Source organism: Physcomitrium patens, chromosome 8 (assembly GCF_059467195.1).
Source record: "Physcomitrium patens ecotype Gransden chromosome 8, ASM5946719v1, whole genome shotgun sequence".
Taxonomy (NCBI): domain Eukaryota; kingdom Viridiplantae; phylum Streptophyta; class Bryopsida; order Funariales; family Funariaceae; genus Physcomitrium; species Physcomitrium patens.
This window is the reverse complement of record NC_143417.1, coordinates 1,108,309-1,127,386: the sequence shown is the minus strand read 5'-3', so window position 1 is coordinate 1,127,386 and position 19,078 is coordinate 1,108,309. Positions and strand designations below refer to the sequence as shown.

Sequence of the window (19,078 nt, the reverse complement as noted above, 5' to 3'; positions counted from 1 at the left end):
CCGCACGATCCCTATTGTAGTTGGATAAACTTGTTTTTCGACATATTGTCTTCTTTCACAGCCATACTTCTCATTTTATGATTACGTCGTTTCTTTGGACAATGTTGAGCAATGTGCTTTGGTTCTCCACAATATAAACATAATCCTTCTTGATGACGACGAGTCTTTTCTTGCTCAGTAAGAGGTTTGAAACGTACTATATCAATTTGCATATCCTCTACTTTCGAATGTATGTGTTGAAGAGGTGTTGGTGTTGCCTTTGAATTATAGTAACGTTGAGGTCGACTTGTACGGTTCTCAGATCGAAATTCAAAAAGGTGATTGTCGCACTTCACAACAAAGTCAATTCTTTGACTCAATGTTTGAGGATCAGGTAAGTTGAGCATTAATTTTTTTACCTCATATTATAATCCGTAGAGAAATTGGCTAATAAGTGCAGCATCATCCCACTTGATATTAATTGCAAGTTGTCGAAATTATAAAGTGTACAACGTTATTGATCGATTACCTTGTTGTAAAATACAGATCTTATTGGTTGCAATACAAATTGCATCATGTTCTCTATACATGGATCAAAACTCCACTAGAAAAATCTCTAGATTATCCATTATTGGATCTCGTCATTCAAGAAGAGATGAAAACCATGATAGTGCTGAACCTGAAAGAAGCGTACTAATGAATCTAACTTGCGATCTTGGAGTTGGATAGCTTTGGGGTTGAAGTTCAATCACAAGTTGCACTTGATTGATAAATCTTCAAAACTTGGATCTAGTGCCATCAAACTTCTTGGGTAGGGCAATTTTTAGTTCTCTAACACTAGAAGGACATTCTACCATAGGAGAAGGGACATGATTTGGTGCAGATGTTGAAGCAGCTCCAACCATTTCTATATCTTCACTTCCTTCCAATCTTGTTGCTCCTTGTAGTGGTAAATTGAGTTGATGCATCGCAAGCATTAACTCCCTCAATTGCTCTTACATTTGTGCCATTGCACTCTTTTTTCAGCAAGTTCTGTCATGATAACACTTAGAAAAGAAAAGATGTCAAATATCACCGAAGACAAATAGAAGAGAGAACTTGAGAACAAAGAAAATACTAAGGACAATATCAGTTTAGAAGAGGGTAATCCGTAACTTCTAATATGCTTGTGTCTTATCAAGAAAAAAGGCCAATCCACTCTTAATCAAGATAAGACAAAGCTCTGATATTGTAAGTGTACTCTTGTCAATCTGTCAAGGACAAGAACTCGATGAAAAGTAATTCAAACAAGTGAGCTTTTATTGAAAGAAAGGTAAAAAAATATAAATAAACAAGTATGTATATTGAAAGAAAAACTGGAATGGCTATTGCCAAAGACTAAAAAACATGAAGACTCTTGAAACTAGACTGGAAGCAAGAAAGGAGTTGACAAGAGTGAAGAAGGCTTCACTCTTGTGTCTATATATACTATCTAACTAGGGGCTACGTGGCAAAATTTTATAAGACCTTCAATATATGTTGACTTTGTAGGACACATGCCTTGACTTACAAGGCAAGTTTTTCTACGTGTGGGTCACATAGTGAGCTTGGTCTTCAAGCTAAAAACATGTGTGGTATATGGCCAACTTGTTGACCACGTTTCTAATCCAAAAAGTCAATTAAAGACACCTATGAAGTCAAAACAATGTCTATAAAGCTTCTAGGAAGCTTCCATATCAAATAATATAGAATTAACTTACTTTTATCTACTTTTATTTACTTCTATCTAATTATATATGTAATTACTAGCTTACATGAATATATCCGTGACATCATGCAAGATCCTTGTATTCTATTTGTTTAACTTTTAAAACCAATATTCTTCTACTATCAACTTCTTTTGGTTTTGAATTATACTAAAGATCAAGTTTGTCTTCATGAAAAGTAATATCTTAATTAATCACAGTATTTCTCTTGTTTGATAAATACACCCTATAATCATTTGTTTGACATATTTGTTTGATATCTTTATTTGCATATATTGATCTTTTTTCAATTAAGTAATTTTTTTGTATTCACAACCTTAGTCTTCAAATATTTGGATGCTTTGCTTGCACATATCAAATTAATCATTTTTTCTACAATGAATCTATTCTTTCTTTGTACTATTTCATTTTGTTGAGGTGTACCTACTTAAGTAAGGTATTTCTTCATTCCCTTTTTTTTAGATATTCTATAACCTCTATTGAAGGAAACTTTTATTTATTTATTTATTCTTAATATCTCAATCTTTTACTATGTCTCTATATCTACACTCTCTTTGAAGATCATGAACTTTTTAAATGATTATATCTTTTGTTTTCAGGAAGAAAGACTTATATTCTTTGAAAAAATCATTGGCTAATATCATAATAGATATTAATCGATCCAAAAAAAATAATGAAAAGTTTCCATGAGATGACTATAAATTAACTCAAGAATTTTTTCTTCTTTGAAAAATATTCCTTTTGAGTTATTTAGATTACAATTGATAAGACCAATTTCTACTCTTATCTTTATATTTTAAAGAAATAAAAACTTTTAAACCACTATATATTGTAAAAAAGACTAAAGGTCTCTTAAGTAGAAATTTATACAAGATTATATATATATATATATATATATATATATATAATTATTAATACATATTTTTTGGAGAGATGTGTCACAGACACAGAAATACAGACTTGAGATCTAACAAGAATTTTAGGAAGAACTGGCAAGAACTAGATTAATTATATGAGAACAACACCAGAGAAGTGAGCTAGAACTCCAAGAAATGTGTTGTCGAGACTGAAGAACTCTTCAGCCTCGATTCCAATATATACTTCTATTTAGGAAGCTTTTCAAGCAACTTCTATCAACTAGGAAGCTTCTAGAAGGTTCCAGAGACTTGCTTCTAGAAGGTTCTAGAAACTTATCTCTAGAAGGTTCTAAGGACTATGTCTCTAATATCTTCTACCAACTAAGAAGCTTCTAGAAGGTTCCAGAGACTTGCTTCTAGAAGGTTCTAGAAACTTGTCTCTAGAAGGTTCTAAGGATTATGTCCCTAACAAGAGGAGACAAGAAATTATAAAATAAAATCTAGAATAAAGTAAAAATTCCATAAAAATATATATTTTAATATCTTTAAAATTTTATTTCAAAAATCTTTATTTCTATAACTTAGAATTTTATAATTATTAAAATAAAATAAAATAAAATAAAACTAATGTAAATTAAAATATAATTATAAAAAATTCTACATTCAATTATTTTAAACTTTCAATAATTTTTTAACATTCTATGAGGCTTCAAAATATCAGAAGAAAAGAATTTTGCAAAGATTTTTTTATCAAAAAAACTTTATCTCAATACAAAAGAACTTCGTCAAGTAATTAAAGACACAAAAGATAAAAGATAAATATCAATAATAAATAGAATAGAGTATAAATTTTTTAAGAAGTCTTAATATAATAGTTAAAAATATTATTTTTACATACTTTCTATGATATTTTTTAAAGATATTTTTTTATAAATTTAGTAAAAAAAATTATTTAGTAATATTTTAGAATGGAGAGATAGGTTGTGAATATAATAAATATTATATACATCCATATTTACCACTTTATTTACTTGGATAAATAAAATTAGGTAGAAGTAAGAAAAAGTAGATTAAATTGATATTATCTTATTAGAAAGCTTCTTAGAAGCTTTTTAGATGTAGATTTGGCTTTATAAATGTTTGTAGCTTATTGATAAGTTGATATTTAGCCAACAAATTAGATATATGTTTCACATGTTGACCATGTGTATTATAAGTTGGTGATGTGGAGCACATATTAGAAACTTAACATACAAATTAGATACATGTCATACAAATTGAATATATGTTTCATGGCCTATAAGATGTTACAAGGATCTTTAGTTAGATAGTATATATGGAGAGAAGAATGATACCCATCTCACTCTTGTCTTAAATGTTGCAACTTAAGAATAATTATAAGAATATAATATTTTGAGTATCAAATTACTATTAAGAGAAGAAAAGTTAATATAAAGGTAATATGTAGATAAATCTATATTAACCACAAAAAAAATAAAGCTTTAAAGTCTTAGATTGCATATATTATTAGAAAAATTAGTATAAATCTAGTTTTTAAGATAAAGTGTTTCAAATTACTAGCTTATTGTGGATACAAAAAAAACCCTCAAAATTCAATAGATAAAAAAATTTAGTTGAAAAGTGAATCAAATATTGTCACATTCTTAAGAACAAAGATTCATACTTACATCTTCTACAATATTTAGAAGATAAAGACTTGGTTTTTTTTGGTTTTTTTTTCTTAATTACAAATAGAAATTGAAATCAAGAATTGGCTTTTAATCCAACCATAGAGAATTTAAACAAATGATGTAAACAAATACTCAAAATAAAATAAAGAAACAACTAAATAACTATAAAACATTTCTTCATAATTAGAATAGATCTTGCATGTATTAAAGGATGCTAATTGCAAAAATTGACATAAAAATTTGGTGAAAAATGAAAGTCCACAAAATAAATTGATTGTTCAGAAATAAATAAATAAAACTAACATTAACATGCCAGAGATAGTTAAGATGGGCTTCAAAGTCTAACCAACAAGCTGTCAAGGACAAGAACTCGATGAAAGCTAAAGAGTAAGTGAGAATTTTCTCAAAAAAATAGGACAAAATAGAAATATGTATATTAAGAAAGAAATTAGAATGGCTATTGCCAAAATACAAGAAAACTAGAGACCCTTGAAACTAGACTAGAAGCAAGAAAGGAGTTGACAAGAGTGAAGAGGGCTTCACTCTTGCCTCTATATATACTATCTAACTAGAAGCCACATGGCGATGTTCTATAAGACCTCCAATATATGTTGACTTTCTAGGCCACATGCCTTTGCTTGCAAGGCAAGTTTTCTATGGATGGACCACGTAGTTAGCTTATTCTTTAAGCTTCCAACATGTGTGGCACATGGCTAACTTGTTGACCAAGTTTCTAGCCTAAAAGTCAACTATAGACTCCTATAAAGTCAAAGCAGCGTCTATGAAGCTTCTAAGAAGCTTCTCTAGAAGATATTACACAATTAACCTACTTTTATCTACTTTTACATACTTTTATCTATTCATATAGGTAATTATATGTATGTCCGTGACATTACCCCCCCTTCTAGGGACGAGTTCCACGAGGAGTGGTGATTATATATTGAGAAAATCTAATATGCGACGAATTGTATTTGCTACATACTCTGATCTTTGTTCTCTTCGAAGATAGTTGATGGGTCCTCTTAGCCATCGATAGTGTCCCATTCCAAGGCGAGAAGACCACCCTGTTATTTGATCACTGTTGAGGCCTTCATAACTTCCTTCAAATAATACATTTGAAACACCATCAGGAGTCGTTCCTATCTCCAATAATATCACCAAACATCGAGAATCTCTTCCAAGGTCGTGATACCAAATGCGTTGTATCTCACCATCTATTCGAGGAAGAACATGTCGTTCTTGAGGGTCTTCATCTCGGTTGCGTCGTCTTGAAGGTTGTGACAATCGCAATGTCTCATCCGGTAAGTCAGCAAACGAAGGTTCTTGAGTTGAATCCGCTGGTTGTTGGCTCTCCATCTAATTAGCGTCACAAATGCAAAGAAGTTACAAACAAGGATAGGAAATTGAATGTTATCTTGCCTCAATCTTGTCTCTTTTATAAGAGAGGTTTTCATCTTGGTTTTGATGGATGTCGTTGATGAAAAACTTTGACTTTAGCTGATGCATTTGCTAGATTCCTGGATGGCTCCCATGTGCGCTCACTAATATCATATCCGCGCCAATGAACAAGATATTCCAGCTTATTTCGGCGCCGCCTTGAGTCTAATATCTCTTCCACCTCAAATTCTTCATTATTATCTACTTCTATAGGAGGCGGTGGCATTTGTCTTCTTCCTTGTATATCCACTGTCTTATATGGTTCAAGAAGAGACACGTGGAATGCAGGATGGATCTTCATTGACTCCGGTAGATGTAACCGATATGCAACTGGGTTGATCTGTTCAGAAACAGAAAAGGGGCCAAGCCTACGATAGTCCAATTTGTCACAAGGTCGAGTGGTCTTGATATTGCGACGAAGTAGCCATACCTTATCACCCACGTTGAGTTGTGGTTGCTCTTTACGATATACATCTGCATTTATCTTTTGTCGTTCTTGAGCTTTCTTCAACTGCGCCTTCATTATTGCATGTAACTCTGACAACCGATTTGCCATATCTTCTGCTGCAGGATTATCAACTTTTAAAAAATCAAAAGTATCAAGTCGTGGATGATAGCCATAATTGACAAAGAAAGGTGTTTGTTGCGTGGAAGAATGTACTGTATTATTATAAGCAAACTCTGCCAATGGCAGAAGGATTGTCCAATCATCTTGTTGGTAGTTGATGGTACACCTTAAATATTGTTCCAAGACTTGGTTTACGCGCTCTGTTTGTCCATCAGTTTGAGGATGGAAAGCTGAAGATAGCTTTATGTCCACTTTTAAAATCTTGAAAAGAGTCCTCCAGAATCTCGACACAAATTGAGTTCCCCTATCCGATATGATATCTTTAGGTAATCCATGATAGCGATAGATATTATCAATGAAAAGCTTAGCTGTTTCTTCACCTGTGATAGATTTTGTACATGGCATAAAATGTGCCATCTTGGTGAAACGATCTACTATCACAAATATAGAATCATAAGATCTTGAGTTTGGAAGATCTGTGATGAAATCCATAGAAACAGAAGACCATGGTTGTTCTGGTATAGGTAATGGCTGAAGAAGTCCGTAAGGTCGATGTCGAGGAATTTTTGATCTTGAATAAATATCACATGATTGTACAAAGTCTTTGACTGACTTCCACATTTGTGGCCACCAAAAATCTCTTGATATGAGTTCCAGAGTCTTATTATATCCAAAGTGACCTGCTGCTGGAAAGTCATGATGTGCTTGAAGAACACGCAAACGTGCTTTTCCTTCTGGAACATATAGGCGTCCTTCAAAATATAATAGATTATTCTTGAACTCGAACTTAGAAGAATCATGAGACTTGGAAGAATTATTCTCGATATCATGAACAAGAGGGTCTGAGGACATACTGGACTGGATTTGCTTGAGAAAAGTTGAATCAACAGTCAGTGTTGATTTCACTGCTCGGAGATGAAATTGCTCCGGTTTCAAGAGGACCGTTCTTTGTTGCTCAAAAGCTGCATCTCCTTCTTTTGGTGCAAAATAAGAACGTCTAGACAGGGCATCGGACAAACCTTGTTGTTTTCCTGGCCGATAAGTGATAATGAAGTCGAATCTTGACAAAGACATACTCCAACGAGCTTGACGACGATTCAACACGCGTGCTGACATGAAATACTCGAGGTTCTTGTGATCTGTATACAGAGTGACTGGACTAGAAGCACCTTCTAGATAATGACGCCATTCTTGAAAAGAATCCACGATTGCAAGAAGTTCTTTATCGTGGATCTCATAATTGATCTCGGCTGCTGAGAATTTTCTTGAATGAAAAGCTATCGGATGAAGTTTGTCATCTGTTCCCATTTGTGATAAAACTGCACCCAAGGCAAAATCCGATGCGTCTGTTTCCATAAAAAATACCTTGGAAAAGTCAACACGATATAAGACTGGTGCAGAGACAAACGATGTCTTCAAGGCTTCAAATGCTGCTTCCGCTTCTTGATTCCATTGGAATTTATCTTTACTAGTCAAGCGTGTAAGTGGAGCTGCAACTCGTGAGAAGTCTTTGATGAAGATCTGATAGTAATTGGCAAATCCCAAGAAACATTGGACATCTCTTACAGTCTTTGGAATCTTCCAATCCATGATTGTTTGGACTTTCTTAGAATCCATTATAAGACCATCATTTGAAATGATGTATCCTAAAAAGTCAACTTGAGTAGTGTGAAATACACACTTTTCTATCTTGGCGTACAATCCTGCATCTCTAAGTTTTTGCAATACTTGACGAACATGTATTTCATGTTCTTCAACATTCTTAGAATAAATCAGGATATCGTCTAGGTAGCAGACGACAAAATTGTCTAAGAATTCACGAAATACATCATTCATGAGATGTTGAAAAGCAGCTGGTGCATTCGTGAGTCCAAAAGGCATGACATTGTATTCAAAGTGTCCGTACCTGGTTCGAAACGCAGTCTTCCATTCATCTCCTTCTTTGATCCGTACTAGATTATATGCTCCTCTTAGATCTATTTTTGTATAGATCTTAGCTTGATTTAACTGGTCAAGGAGTCCTGATATCAAAGGGAATGGATACCTGTTCTTGATTGTGATCTTGTTGAGTCCTCGATAGTCAACACACATTCGTAAAGATCCATCTTTTTTCTTTACGAATAAAATTGGAGCTCCTGCTGGAGATTTTGAATGGCGTATGAAATTCTTCGCTAAATTCTCGTCAATATATGTCTTGAGTTCAGCCAACTCATCTTGCGATAAACTGTAAATTGGTCCAAATGGTGGCTGAGTTCCTTCCTTGAGATCGATTGAACAATCGTATGGGCGATGCTCAGGAAGAATATCTGCATTCTTTTTCTCAAAAACGTCTTGATAATCTTGATATTGACTTGGAATGCCACTTGAAGTCTTTACGCTTTCAGAAATAGGTGCAGCATAAATAGCAAAAGTTGATCCTTCTTTTGCTGCGTGTATAAATGCTTTTGCACCTATAAGTGCGGGTTTTACTATACTAGACTCATGGTTTTTTACTTGATTAATAGAACTGTTACTAATGCTCCGAGGAAAATCAAGTTTACGAGAAATCCAATCTATTCGAGGATTATACTTTTCTAACCATGATAAGCCTAAAATTATTGGATTAGAGGGAGATCTAATTATATTAAAAATTACGCAACTACTATGACCATTTATTACTACATCTACAGGAAGTGTTTCGTGAGTTACATCTCCAGAAGACAACGGACGACCATCTATGACTTCTACGTGTACAGGTTTAGTTTTTTGTATTAATGATATTCTATGACATCTAGCAAATTCTTCATCTAAAAAACAAGCTGAGGCTCCTGAATCTATCAAGGCAGAGGCTTTGTAATTATTAGGTCCTAAACGCACATCTATTATAAAACAAGGAGATGGTTCTGAGGAGAGGATAGGACCTTCATTAGAAGTTGTACAAGATTCCAGCCGCACGGTCCCTATTGTAGCTGGACGTACTCGTTTTCTGACATACTGTCTTCTTTGACAGCCGTACTCCTCATTTTGTAGTTACGTCGTTTCTTTGGACAATGTTGAGCAGTGTGCTTAGGTTCTCCACAATATAAGCACAATCCTTCTTGTCGACGACGAGACTTTTCTTGCTCAGTAAGAGGTTTCAAACGTACCGCATCAATTTGCATATCCTCTACTTCTGAAGGTATGTGTTGAGGAGACGTCGGTGTTGCCATTGAATTGTAGTAACGTTGAGGCCTACTTGTGCGACTCTCGGATCGAAATTCAAAAAGTCGATTGTCGCACTTCACAGCAAAGTCAATTGCTTGACTCAATGTTTGAGGATCAGGTAAATTAAGCATCAATTTCTTTACCTCATATTGTAATCCGTAGAGAAATTGACTCACAAGTGCGGCATCATCCCACTTGATATCAGTTGCAAGTTGTCGAAATTGCGAAGCATATAATGTTACTGATCGATTGCCTTGTCGCAAAATACGGATCTTGTTGGTTGCAACACGAATTGCATCATGTTCTCCAAACATGGATCGAAACTCCGCCAAAAAAGCCTCCAGATTATCCAATATTGGATCTCGTCGTTCAAGAAAAGATGAAAACCATGACAATGCTGAACCTGAAAGAAGTGTACCAATGAATCTAACTTGTGACCCTGGAGTTGGATAGCTCTGGGGTTGAAGTTCAATCACTAATTGGACCTGATTGATGAATCCTCGAAACTTGGATCTGGTACCATCAAACTTCTCGGGCAAGGCCACTCTCGGTTCTCTAACACTCGAAGGGTGTTCCATTCTGGGAGAAGGGACATGGTTTGGTGCAGATGTTGAAGCAGCTCCAATCATCTCTATATCTTCACTTCCTACCATTCTTGTTGCTCCTTGTGGTGGTAAATTGAGTTGATGCATCGCAAGCATTAACTCCCTCAATTGTTCTTGCATCTGTGCCATTGCACTCTTCATTTCAACAAGCTCTGCCATAGTAGCACTTAGAAAAGAGAAGATGTCTAATAACGCTCAAAACAAATAGAAGAGAGGAATTGATAACAAAGAAAATACTAAGAACAATATCAGTTTAAAAGAAGGTAATCCGCAACTTCTAATGCGCTTATGTCTTATCAAGAAAAAGGGGTAATCCACTCTTAATCAAGAAAAGACAAAGCTCTCATATTGTAAGTGTACTCTTGTCAATCTGTCAAGGACAAGAACTCGATGAAAGCTAAAGAGTAAGTGAGACTTTTCTCAAAGAAATAGGACAAAATAGAAATATGTATATTAAGAAAGAAATTAGAATGGCTATTGCCAAAATACAAGAAAACTAGAGACCCTTGAAACTAGACTAGAAGCAAGAAAGGAGTTGACAAGAGTGAAGAGGGCTTCACTCTTGCCTCTATATATACTATCTAACTAGAAGCCACATGGCGATGTTCTATAAGACCTCCAATATATGTTGACTTTCTAGGCCACATGCCTTTGCTTGCAAGGCAAGTTTTCTATGGATGGACCACGTAGTTAGCTTATTCTTTAAGCTTCCAACATGTGTGGCACATGGCTAACTTGTTGACCAAGTTTCTAGCCTAAAAGTCAACTATAGACTCCTATAAAGTCAAAGCAGCGTCTATGAAGCTTCTAAGAAGCTTCTCTAGAAGATATTACACAATTAACCTACTTTTATCTACTTTTACATACTTTTATCTATTCATATAGGTAATTATATGTATGTCCGTGACACAAGCAAGGTGTTGGCCTTTGGATGCCTTGTTAGTTATCACCACAACTAATTAATACGTCAGTTTCACCTGTTTTGAGTAAATAAATAAATAAAACAAAAAACAAACGTCAACCAGGTACAACCATTCCTCTCCTGACGACAATGCCTAAAGCGCTAAGTCAACAAGCTCCAACATTGCTCATTTGAAAAGCAACCCGGTTAGCGCGCAATCTATGGTAGAAACGATTTAAAAACTCTTATATTTATTATACTCATTGATATGCATTTTTCAACTACATAAAATAACTACTGAACGCCTACAATAACATCACATCTTCTTCAGCGTCTACACATAACCACATAAGCATTTCCACAAGCACAGATCATGTAATAACGTGATGATACATAATTCTCTTATAGTGTAACACAGGCTTGGGAACGAATACAAACATTTATTGAATGAAAGTATTCAAGAAATGCTACAACTTTGGTAGATCAGCGAGGATCTTCAGCTTGGCGTTGAGTGCCTAGCAGCAAACCCTCCTCTGTTTGAGTAGGAGCTATCAATGTGGTGGGTTGAGTCTGGCCATTAGTGCTCGCAAAAGGATTTCGCAGCTTATTCAGTACCGACCGAGACTGTAACCCACCAGCTTCACCACTAGGCGCAGCAGCTTGAGTATCTTTTGGTCGTTTGGCTTGCGAACCTTCACCAATATAAACACGTTGAGACAGAAAGTATAACCAGGACTAGAAGAATGCATGCTTTATAGTCAAATAAAGAGAAGAAGTTGAGGACCCAGTATAAAAAAACAAAAACACAGTCAAAGCGGAAGTACCTGACAGATTCTCTGTAGGCGGAACCTTTCTTAGGCGGCTGAGGGCGAGGCCGCTCGTATTAAGAGCACTAACATATGGTTGCCGCTGTTGAGTGGTGATAGGATCCTCGTTACCAGCACTAGTTACGCCTGCATCGTAGTAACTCCGTGGCGCCCGCCTTTGGGGAACTTGGAAATTGTTTGTGGAATCCCCGGGAGGCCCGTTCGATGGAGTATTTATAAGCAAGCCGAGTTTAGACAAAATTTCTCGCTCCTGTTTCGCATCTGTCTTACAGCATAGGAAATCCAGTCGATAGATATTAACTCCTGCGTAGGAAGGTGAAAATTGGTGCTAGACAATGTAAGATAGGATACAGATAATCCTGAATTGTCTATCTACTTTGGAAGAGAGGTCATGCAAGATCAACGAAAATAATACAAATCTTAGGAAACAAATCAAGGTGAATGAAGCAAGGATACATTCCTCATCAGGGTTATCTGCAAAGCTGGAATGGAGGGCATTGCCCATTCCATCCAGGATAGCGGACGTCGTCATTGAAGATTCCACACAAATAACTGCTGCTATGGCATCTTCTTGAATGACCTCTCCCCTGAACATGAGCCTCGCATGTGCTGTTCTTGTAGCCACAAATGCGAACTGGGATTATCAGTAAAAACCATACAGAGTGGAACTGTAGTCCAACATTGTTGATGTAAAACGTTCATCAATATGCAACTTCATACTGACCCCTACACACAACCTCAGAGGCGATGACAAGCATCAAATTAAAGTAAAACGAACCTGCGAATAGAAGAATACACTTAACTCTAAATGGTGAGTTTATTCTTGAGGTATAATTACAGAGTTTCAGAATGAGCTTACCTTGTGCTAGTCTAATCAAACTTTCAAGCATTCGTATTGTTGTCCTAGCTGCAACCACTCAATGCCGACAACTGGACTTCATCAGAAGTCGACCAACGTTACAGTTGACATTAATAGCATCAAGACAGTACTTGCTGCTAATAAACCAAAATCCAAAGAGTTGTTTAAAATGTGAACACATGTGTAGATTAGGAACTTGACAGCTATACTTGTAAGGAACATGCAAAAGCTCCACCAACACATGCTTATGTTAGTGATACACGGCAGCATGCAATCCGGTGCACCACAGGTTTTGACCCTCAAACATTAGGAACCTTAGGGTATATTCAAATTATATTGGTGTATTAGACATGGGGTATGTGGTGAATTCAGGCATTCTTACTTTGTTACAAGCCCTGACAAAGAAAATGAATGAATTTATGAAAGCATACCTGCATTTGTAGAAGCGGAACGCCGCTGCAGCTGGTAATAGCTGGAAATAACACGGCTAGCTTCAGGTGTAAGAGATGGTTTGAACTCTTCCCGTACGTATCGGATATAGCTGTGAAACAGTGAAAATTGGAGACTTTACTGTTATGTGATTGGCTTTACAGGATTTCCAAGAGTAAACTCTTCCTAATAACTGAATCACTGCCTCTTTTCACTAATGACCGCAACTCAGTGGCAATTACTGATTCATTAGTATAGCATTACAAATAAATAATCATTATATCTCTATAGACGGACAACATCGATTTTCATCTCTTCATATGTGAAAGATTTGTGCATTTTTAATTGAAAGATAAGCAAGAATTACCTCCGCAACATGGCCATTGTCCAGATGTCAGAGCTACCATTGCTGCTGTCTGATTCATCTACTTTTGTGTGCTGGCCAAACAGATCCACAAAAACTCATTGTCAGGAAGTCAATTTGATAGACGCCCTTACTTGAAGTATGAATAGGAAGATAGTTTTAAAAACTCGATGTAAAGGTAGTTTTAAAAATAACTAAGATGTGATCAGAAATTGACTATAACATAGTCAGCGGCAGTAGCACCTTGTTAAAATAAATAGCAATGTTTTTAAAGCAAGTCCTTAGAAAGCATAGTGTAACATTGTGGGAAAGAAAAACAAAAAGAAAAGGTTACCTCTGCGAGTATGTGAGATGAGACAATCTTGTCCCACTCAGGATTCTTTGTGTCCAAAAGAACCAGAACGACATCAAAACGACTCAGAAGCGGTCCAGACAATGTTGTGTTAACAGTTAGGGCTGTTTCTAATTAAGGAAATGTCCGTGAAATGCAAGTGACAAAAAAAAATGATTCCCACACATTGAAATCCTCATCAGCCTGTAACATACTCCCTAGTACCAGCAATGAGGATACGTTGCGATGGATCGTAATGACCTTTCGGGTTGGTGACACCAAACACGGTTGTTCGTGTGTTGAGAGTAGTCACAAGCCCTGCCTGAAAGTCAAGTGAATACATGTGGTTACAAGTATACCAAAAAAGGTCAATCAAGGGTACAAGACGCAAAAACTTCCCGCAACCATGCTACAACCTTTTCAACTACTCTTGTTCGATCAATCTGGACTAAGGCTGCCGTGGGCTTTCAACTGCTCATTACCATCTACATCAGCAAATCACTAGTAGCAAGATAATTGTTTGAATGTGATCCACGCACATTCTCTAGGCAGTGTACATGCTATATGCGATCAAGAGAACGTGATACCTTGGCCACACTCAATGTTTGCTGCTCCATAGCTTCATGAATAGTAGCTCTGTCAGCCTCTCGAATACTGAAAAGACAATTGGAATTTATCAACACAAATTGTCAGAGGCCAAGACTGCTTGAAAGATTTATATCCTAACCTACTTGAAACCACTCACTCGTGCATAGAAAAAGTGCAGAACTGCACACAAAGAGTTGAGACAGTAGAGTGTTGTGCGCGCGCGCGCGCATTCACACATACACATATTTACATCGAAGAGAGAGAGAGAGAGAGAGAGAGAGAGAGAGAGAGAGAGAGAGAAGCATGTGGTTACAAGCATACCAAAATGCGTACCTGTCGAATTCGTCTATACAACAAAGGCCTCCATCAGCTAGCACAAGAGCCCCCGCTTCCAGCATCCAATCTCCTGCTCATTGCCACAAAATAGATGAATATATAATTGGTTGGCTTGGATGCTGCTGCATTGCTACAATAAAGCAGTCTTCATGCGAATTTACCTCCATCCTTGACAGCAGTCACTGTAAGTCCAGCACTAGTACTACCCAGGCCTGTGGTCATAATTGACCGATGACTCAGTTTCGCCGCATACTTAAGGAACTGTGATTTACCTGTTCCTGCATAACATAGAACGAGACCCATGGCCATTCAGTACACGTACTAGATAGTATTACCCATCATAGGCAGGAGTTGCTTTACTTCACTCATCGTTGATTCAAAACCTAAGCGCAGACCTTCAGCGATTTAACAGTCACATGTGCAATACGCCGGTTACAACGTCCTCAATTGCTTGTGAAATAATAAATAGGTGTTTGTGGTAATCTGTGGTTGCTTCCCATAGATGCTGCACGAATGCACTGATTCAAAGCCGAACATTTTCAACAAGCGACAATTCAACAAGTTCAATAAAGTCACCAAATTTTATGACAAACCTGGGTCACCCACAAGAAGTAGATGTGACTCTCCTCGAACTCTTGTACCAGATGCGTCTATATGTTGTACCCCGCCTATAAGTGTCAAAGCAACTGCAAAAAATGCTTGGAGGTTAAGGAGTCAATAACGTGAGTAAGATTTTAAATATACACAAAAATCAAAGGGTAACTAAAACTGCAAATGCGACGAGTATTTGCCAGACTAAAAGTTGAAGATATAGGACACATACGCGCGAGCGCACCACAAACGGATCGTTCCCTCTCTCCCTCTCCCTTTTCTGATATATATATATATATATATATATATATATATATAGAGAGAGAGAGAGCGAGAGAGAGAGAGAGAGAGAGAGAGAGAGAGAGACGCAGACACACACACATACACGCATACAGTTGCAATTCTTCCTACTTCACCTATTTTCTTCAATAACTAAAACATCAAATTTGTTTCTACTACAAGTCGTTCTAAGCAGTAAAAGAACATTCCTTCGCTTGGGTATGCACTTACCGGCGAGCTTGACAGTGAATAGTCCATACACTTGAGGGCAAATGTTCTGCAAAATAGTGTTACGACCTGCAGTCAACGAAAAATTATTAGAAACCAATGCTTACTGTCTTGCAGTAACCGGAAAGATCCTTGTATTTTCATGAATTGGCTACTCAAGGTAACCAATGTCCAAAGAATTTGTTACATCCACATCTCAATAACCATCACCGTCTAACTCCAATATCATGCATAATTATCCAAACTGGCCAGGAAATCATGTCGACCTTTAAAAGGGTTGTCTGAAAAACGTTGCCAAAAGTCCTTAAATTGCTGAATCATGTGCGGAGACACTTCCACAGTTGTCTTCAACTCGTTGGCTTTTCTAAAAACCACCAATACACAAGTGAATATACAATTCCATCTTCATTGTAACTAAACTGGCACCAGTTTCGAGACTTCTGTCGCACAAGCATTAGGTACGCCTCTCATTATATTGCATCAGTGACAAGCTAAAAGAGTCGCTTGCAACCACTCAAAAGAAATTCCTTAAGAACAACCTGATGTAATTGGCAAGGAGCATGAGCTCCAAGTCACAGCGTGCATCTGGTGCGGGTGTGCGCCACTTCGCAAAGAGTGGACCAGTCACCATAACCTCATCTGCGCATCACATGGCATATTTGACGAGCAACGTCAATGAGGCATTTTAGGATTTTGAAATACTAACACATTTTTGCATCTTGCATTTTAAAAAGATATTTCAACTTACCACCGGCCTTTACAGTATCCGCCAGATCGTCCTCAAGAACAACCACAATTGAACGTGGAATTGAACCCATTCCTAGCGTCTGCATACTTTCTTGAATCTTGATTTCTTGATAATCATGGCAAACCGACATGGTGCCTTCAACCAGTTTGAACTTTGTCCCAGGACAAGCTTTATGCTTCTGTAACACACAATCACAATTCTAACACATCAATCTTTTTGATCTCATTAACAGATAGGGCTATCTGAGTTTTTAATTTCAAATGTTCATGGCTTAGAACGAAGTCTATTTAGAGAGTGAATAAATTACTGACCTCTGACGGGCAGATTGGTGGAAGCTGGACAGTATTTCCCAAGTCTAGCTCGGGTTCCACCTTAAATCTGAGAATAAGAAAGTGATAAATCATTAACAATCCAACTCAGAAGTTTCCAATAACTCTTTCATGTGAAATTAGATGATGAACCATGAAGGCTAGAAAAGATCAAATGGTTCATAACCTAGGCCAAATGGCCTGTGGTTCTGCTTGAGGTGGTCACTGCAGGTTTATGAACTCTATAATTAAAAACCAAGGCATTATATTCTTTAACAATGTTTCTAATTGAACAAATGTAGCACACAGTATCCACACCTGAATTTGCACTTGCCACACTCATATTCTTGCTCTCCTTCTAGTATTTTTACTGCACCTGATCGTATTACAGTTCCTTTAAGTGTGAGGAGCCTTCCAACATCCTTAACCCGAACGCGTCCAATATTAGGCTTTGTCTCTGAAACACATCATGTCGAATCAAGAGCAGAAACGAGTAAGAATAGACCTGCTAAGAAGTTAACATCTGAGACTATCAATTACAATACAAATATCTGGTTGATGGCTTCCCTCATATTGCTTGGATTGAGGCTATCTTCGTACGAACCTATTCTTCTGGCAAACTTTCAATGATAACACTTCGTCGGATGCATACCAGGGCACTCGAAGGCTGAACCATGCACGTTCAATCTTATATGCGTGTTCTCTTTCACTGTCATACTCCGTTTCTGCTTATGAGCCTCAAATGCAGCTATCTGCCCCAGAAAAATCAAGTATCCTATGAAATCAATTACCAAGAATAGGCAAAGAGAAGAGCGTGCCTCGAACTTTTCAGAATAATCGAAAGATCTGCGAACTTATCCTGACCTGTGCCTCACGAACTCCATCATCAAAGAGAGAGAGGAGTTTGTGTGGTAGGAAGAAAAGATGATTGGCCACAACTGGACATGCATCCAGAAATTCAGCAAATCTGCAGCAAGAAAACCAGTAAAAAGTCAAGCAAACACAATTCACCACAAAGACTTTCTTCTAGTTCCATACAAAATTTTGTAATGCAAACTTCACTCAGAACTTTCAGAAAATACTTTCATCACATCTCACATCCCTTTCGACATGATGAGACACTTAAATTAATTTAGTACATACAAGATGACCATTTCGTGCTCAGTCACGTACTTCAGGGGCAGCTGACTCATGAGTGGATAAATTGAAAAAACTAGTGCTAGAAAAGTTCAACTTACTGCACAACGAGGGAATAATGAAGGGCCGCATCTTCAGCAAACAGAAGAGCTTCTATAGCATCTCCATGGTAATTTTCAAGGAACAGCTGAAACGTTCGTACGTACTCAACATCGGGCCAAGATCCAGCCTCTTCCGGCAAGCTGAGAAAAACATCTTTGTGCTTTCCCATCGGTTAACGTTTATCAAAGTCACCAGACGGTGCATCGAATCGTCTTATTCTGCACAGAAACAGCCTGATTCATGAACATTTCGGACCCACATAGAAACAGCGTGATGACAAAGGATAAATGTAAATCTTTGAAGACAATAATTGCGGCTTTACTCCAGATGAATCTCAAATGTGACATGTATCTGCGATTCTCCTCGTAAGAACTATGAATTCAAAACTCGCAAACTCGCCTCCACAATAACTTGGTTCCATATTTTCACATAGCCTCACTTCACAACATCCTATGAAGCTAAATCAAGCACGTATCAACCAATCCTTCTCTGCAAATGAACGACTTCTCACCTGATGGCCATATCGCATAGAACCTCTCATCACAACAAGTAGAATTCCGCTTCATTCGTCACCTAGCAAATTTCGACGCAATACCCACCGATAAATCTTCGAGCATTTCCTTTTGAACTCAAACATCCTCTGAGCTCACACATCGACGAAAGATCGAACAAGAAACTTCTTCTAATTCTCCCATGAGAATAAGCTAAAGGGTTCATCATCAGACAACACCTTCGCGGTCTGCCGCACTCGCAGGTACACTTACAAACAAGCTAGAGACTCCTAATCTTGTTCAAATTAAGTTTTGCCGAAAATTTCTCCAGTAATGCAAAATCCAGTCTCAATCATCATATGCGATTTCTAAAGATCACTGCCACAACCCATCCAGACCTGGGATTTGAGTGAAAATCCAGGGCTTCGGCGGTGTCAGTGACACTGAAGCACAAACCTGAGCGGTGGCGGGAAAGACCCAAAGGATGAAGCCCA

The 19,078-nt window shown here is 37.2% G+C and overlaps 1 protein-coding gene across 1 annotated transcript; it reads right to left on the bottom strand.

The window, feature by feature from the left end:
• Positions 1-11,386: 11,386 nt before the first annotated feature.
• On the bottom strand, positions 11,387-19,030 carry LOC112285803 (putative DNA helicase MCM9). The gene is made up of 22 exons (XM_024526976.3): positions 18,605-19,030; positions 18,093-18,311; positions 17,719-17,821; positions 17,507-17,606; positions 17,173-17,311; positions 16,858-16,924; positions 16,547-16,724; positions 16,338-16,437; positions 16,065-16,162; positions 15,802-15,867; positions 15,294-15,386; positions 14,862-14,978; positions 14,698-14,770; positions 14,364-14,430; positions 14,017-14,098; positions 13,780-13,901; positions 13,449-13,519; positions 13,084-13,193; positions 12,653-12,700; positions 12,250-12,402; positions 11,791-12,054; positions 11,387-11,658 (listed from the first exon to the last, which is right to left on the bottom strand). Exons 2-22 carry the CDS (start codon positions 18,260-18,262, stop codon positions 11,450-11,452), a joined length of 2,430 nt encoding a protein of 809 aa, XP_024382744.1. The 5' UTR covers positions 18,263-18,311; positions 18,605-19,030; the 3' UTR covers positions 11,387-11,449.
• Positions 19,031-19,078: the final 48 nt, after the last annotated feature.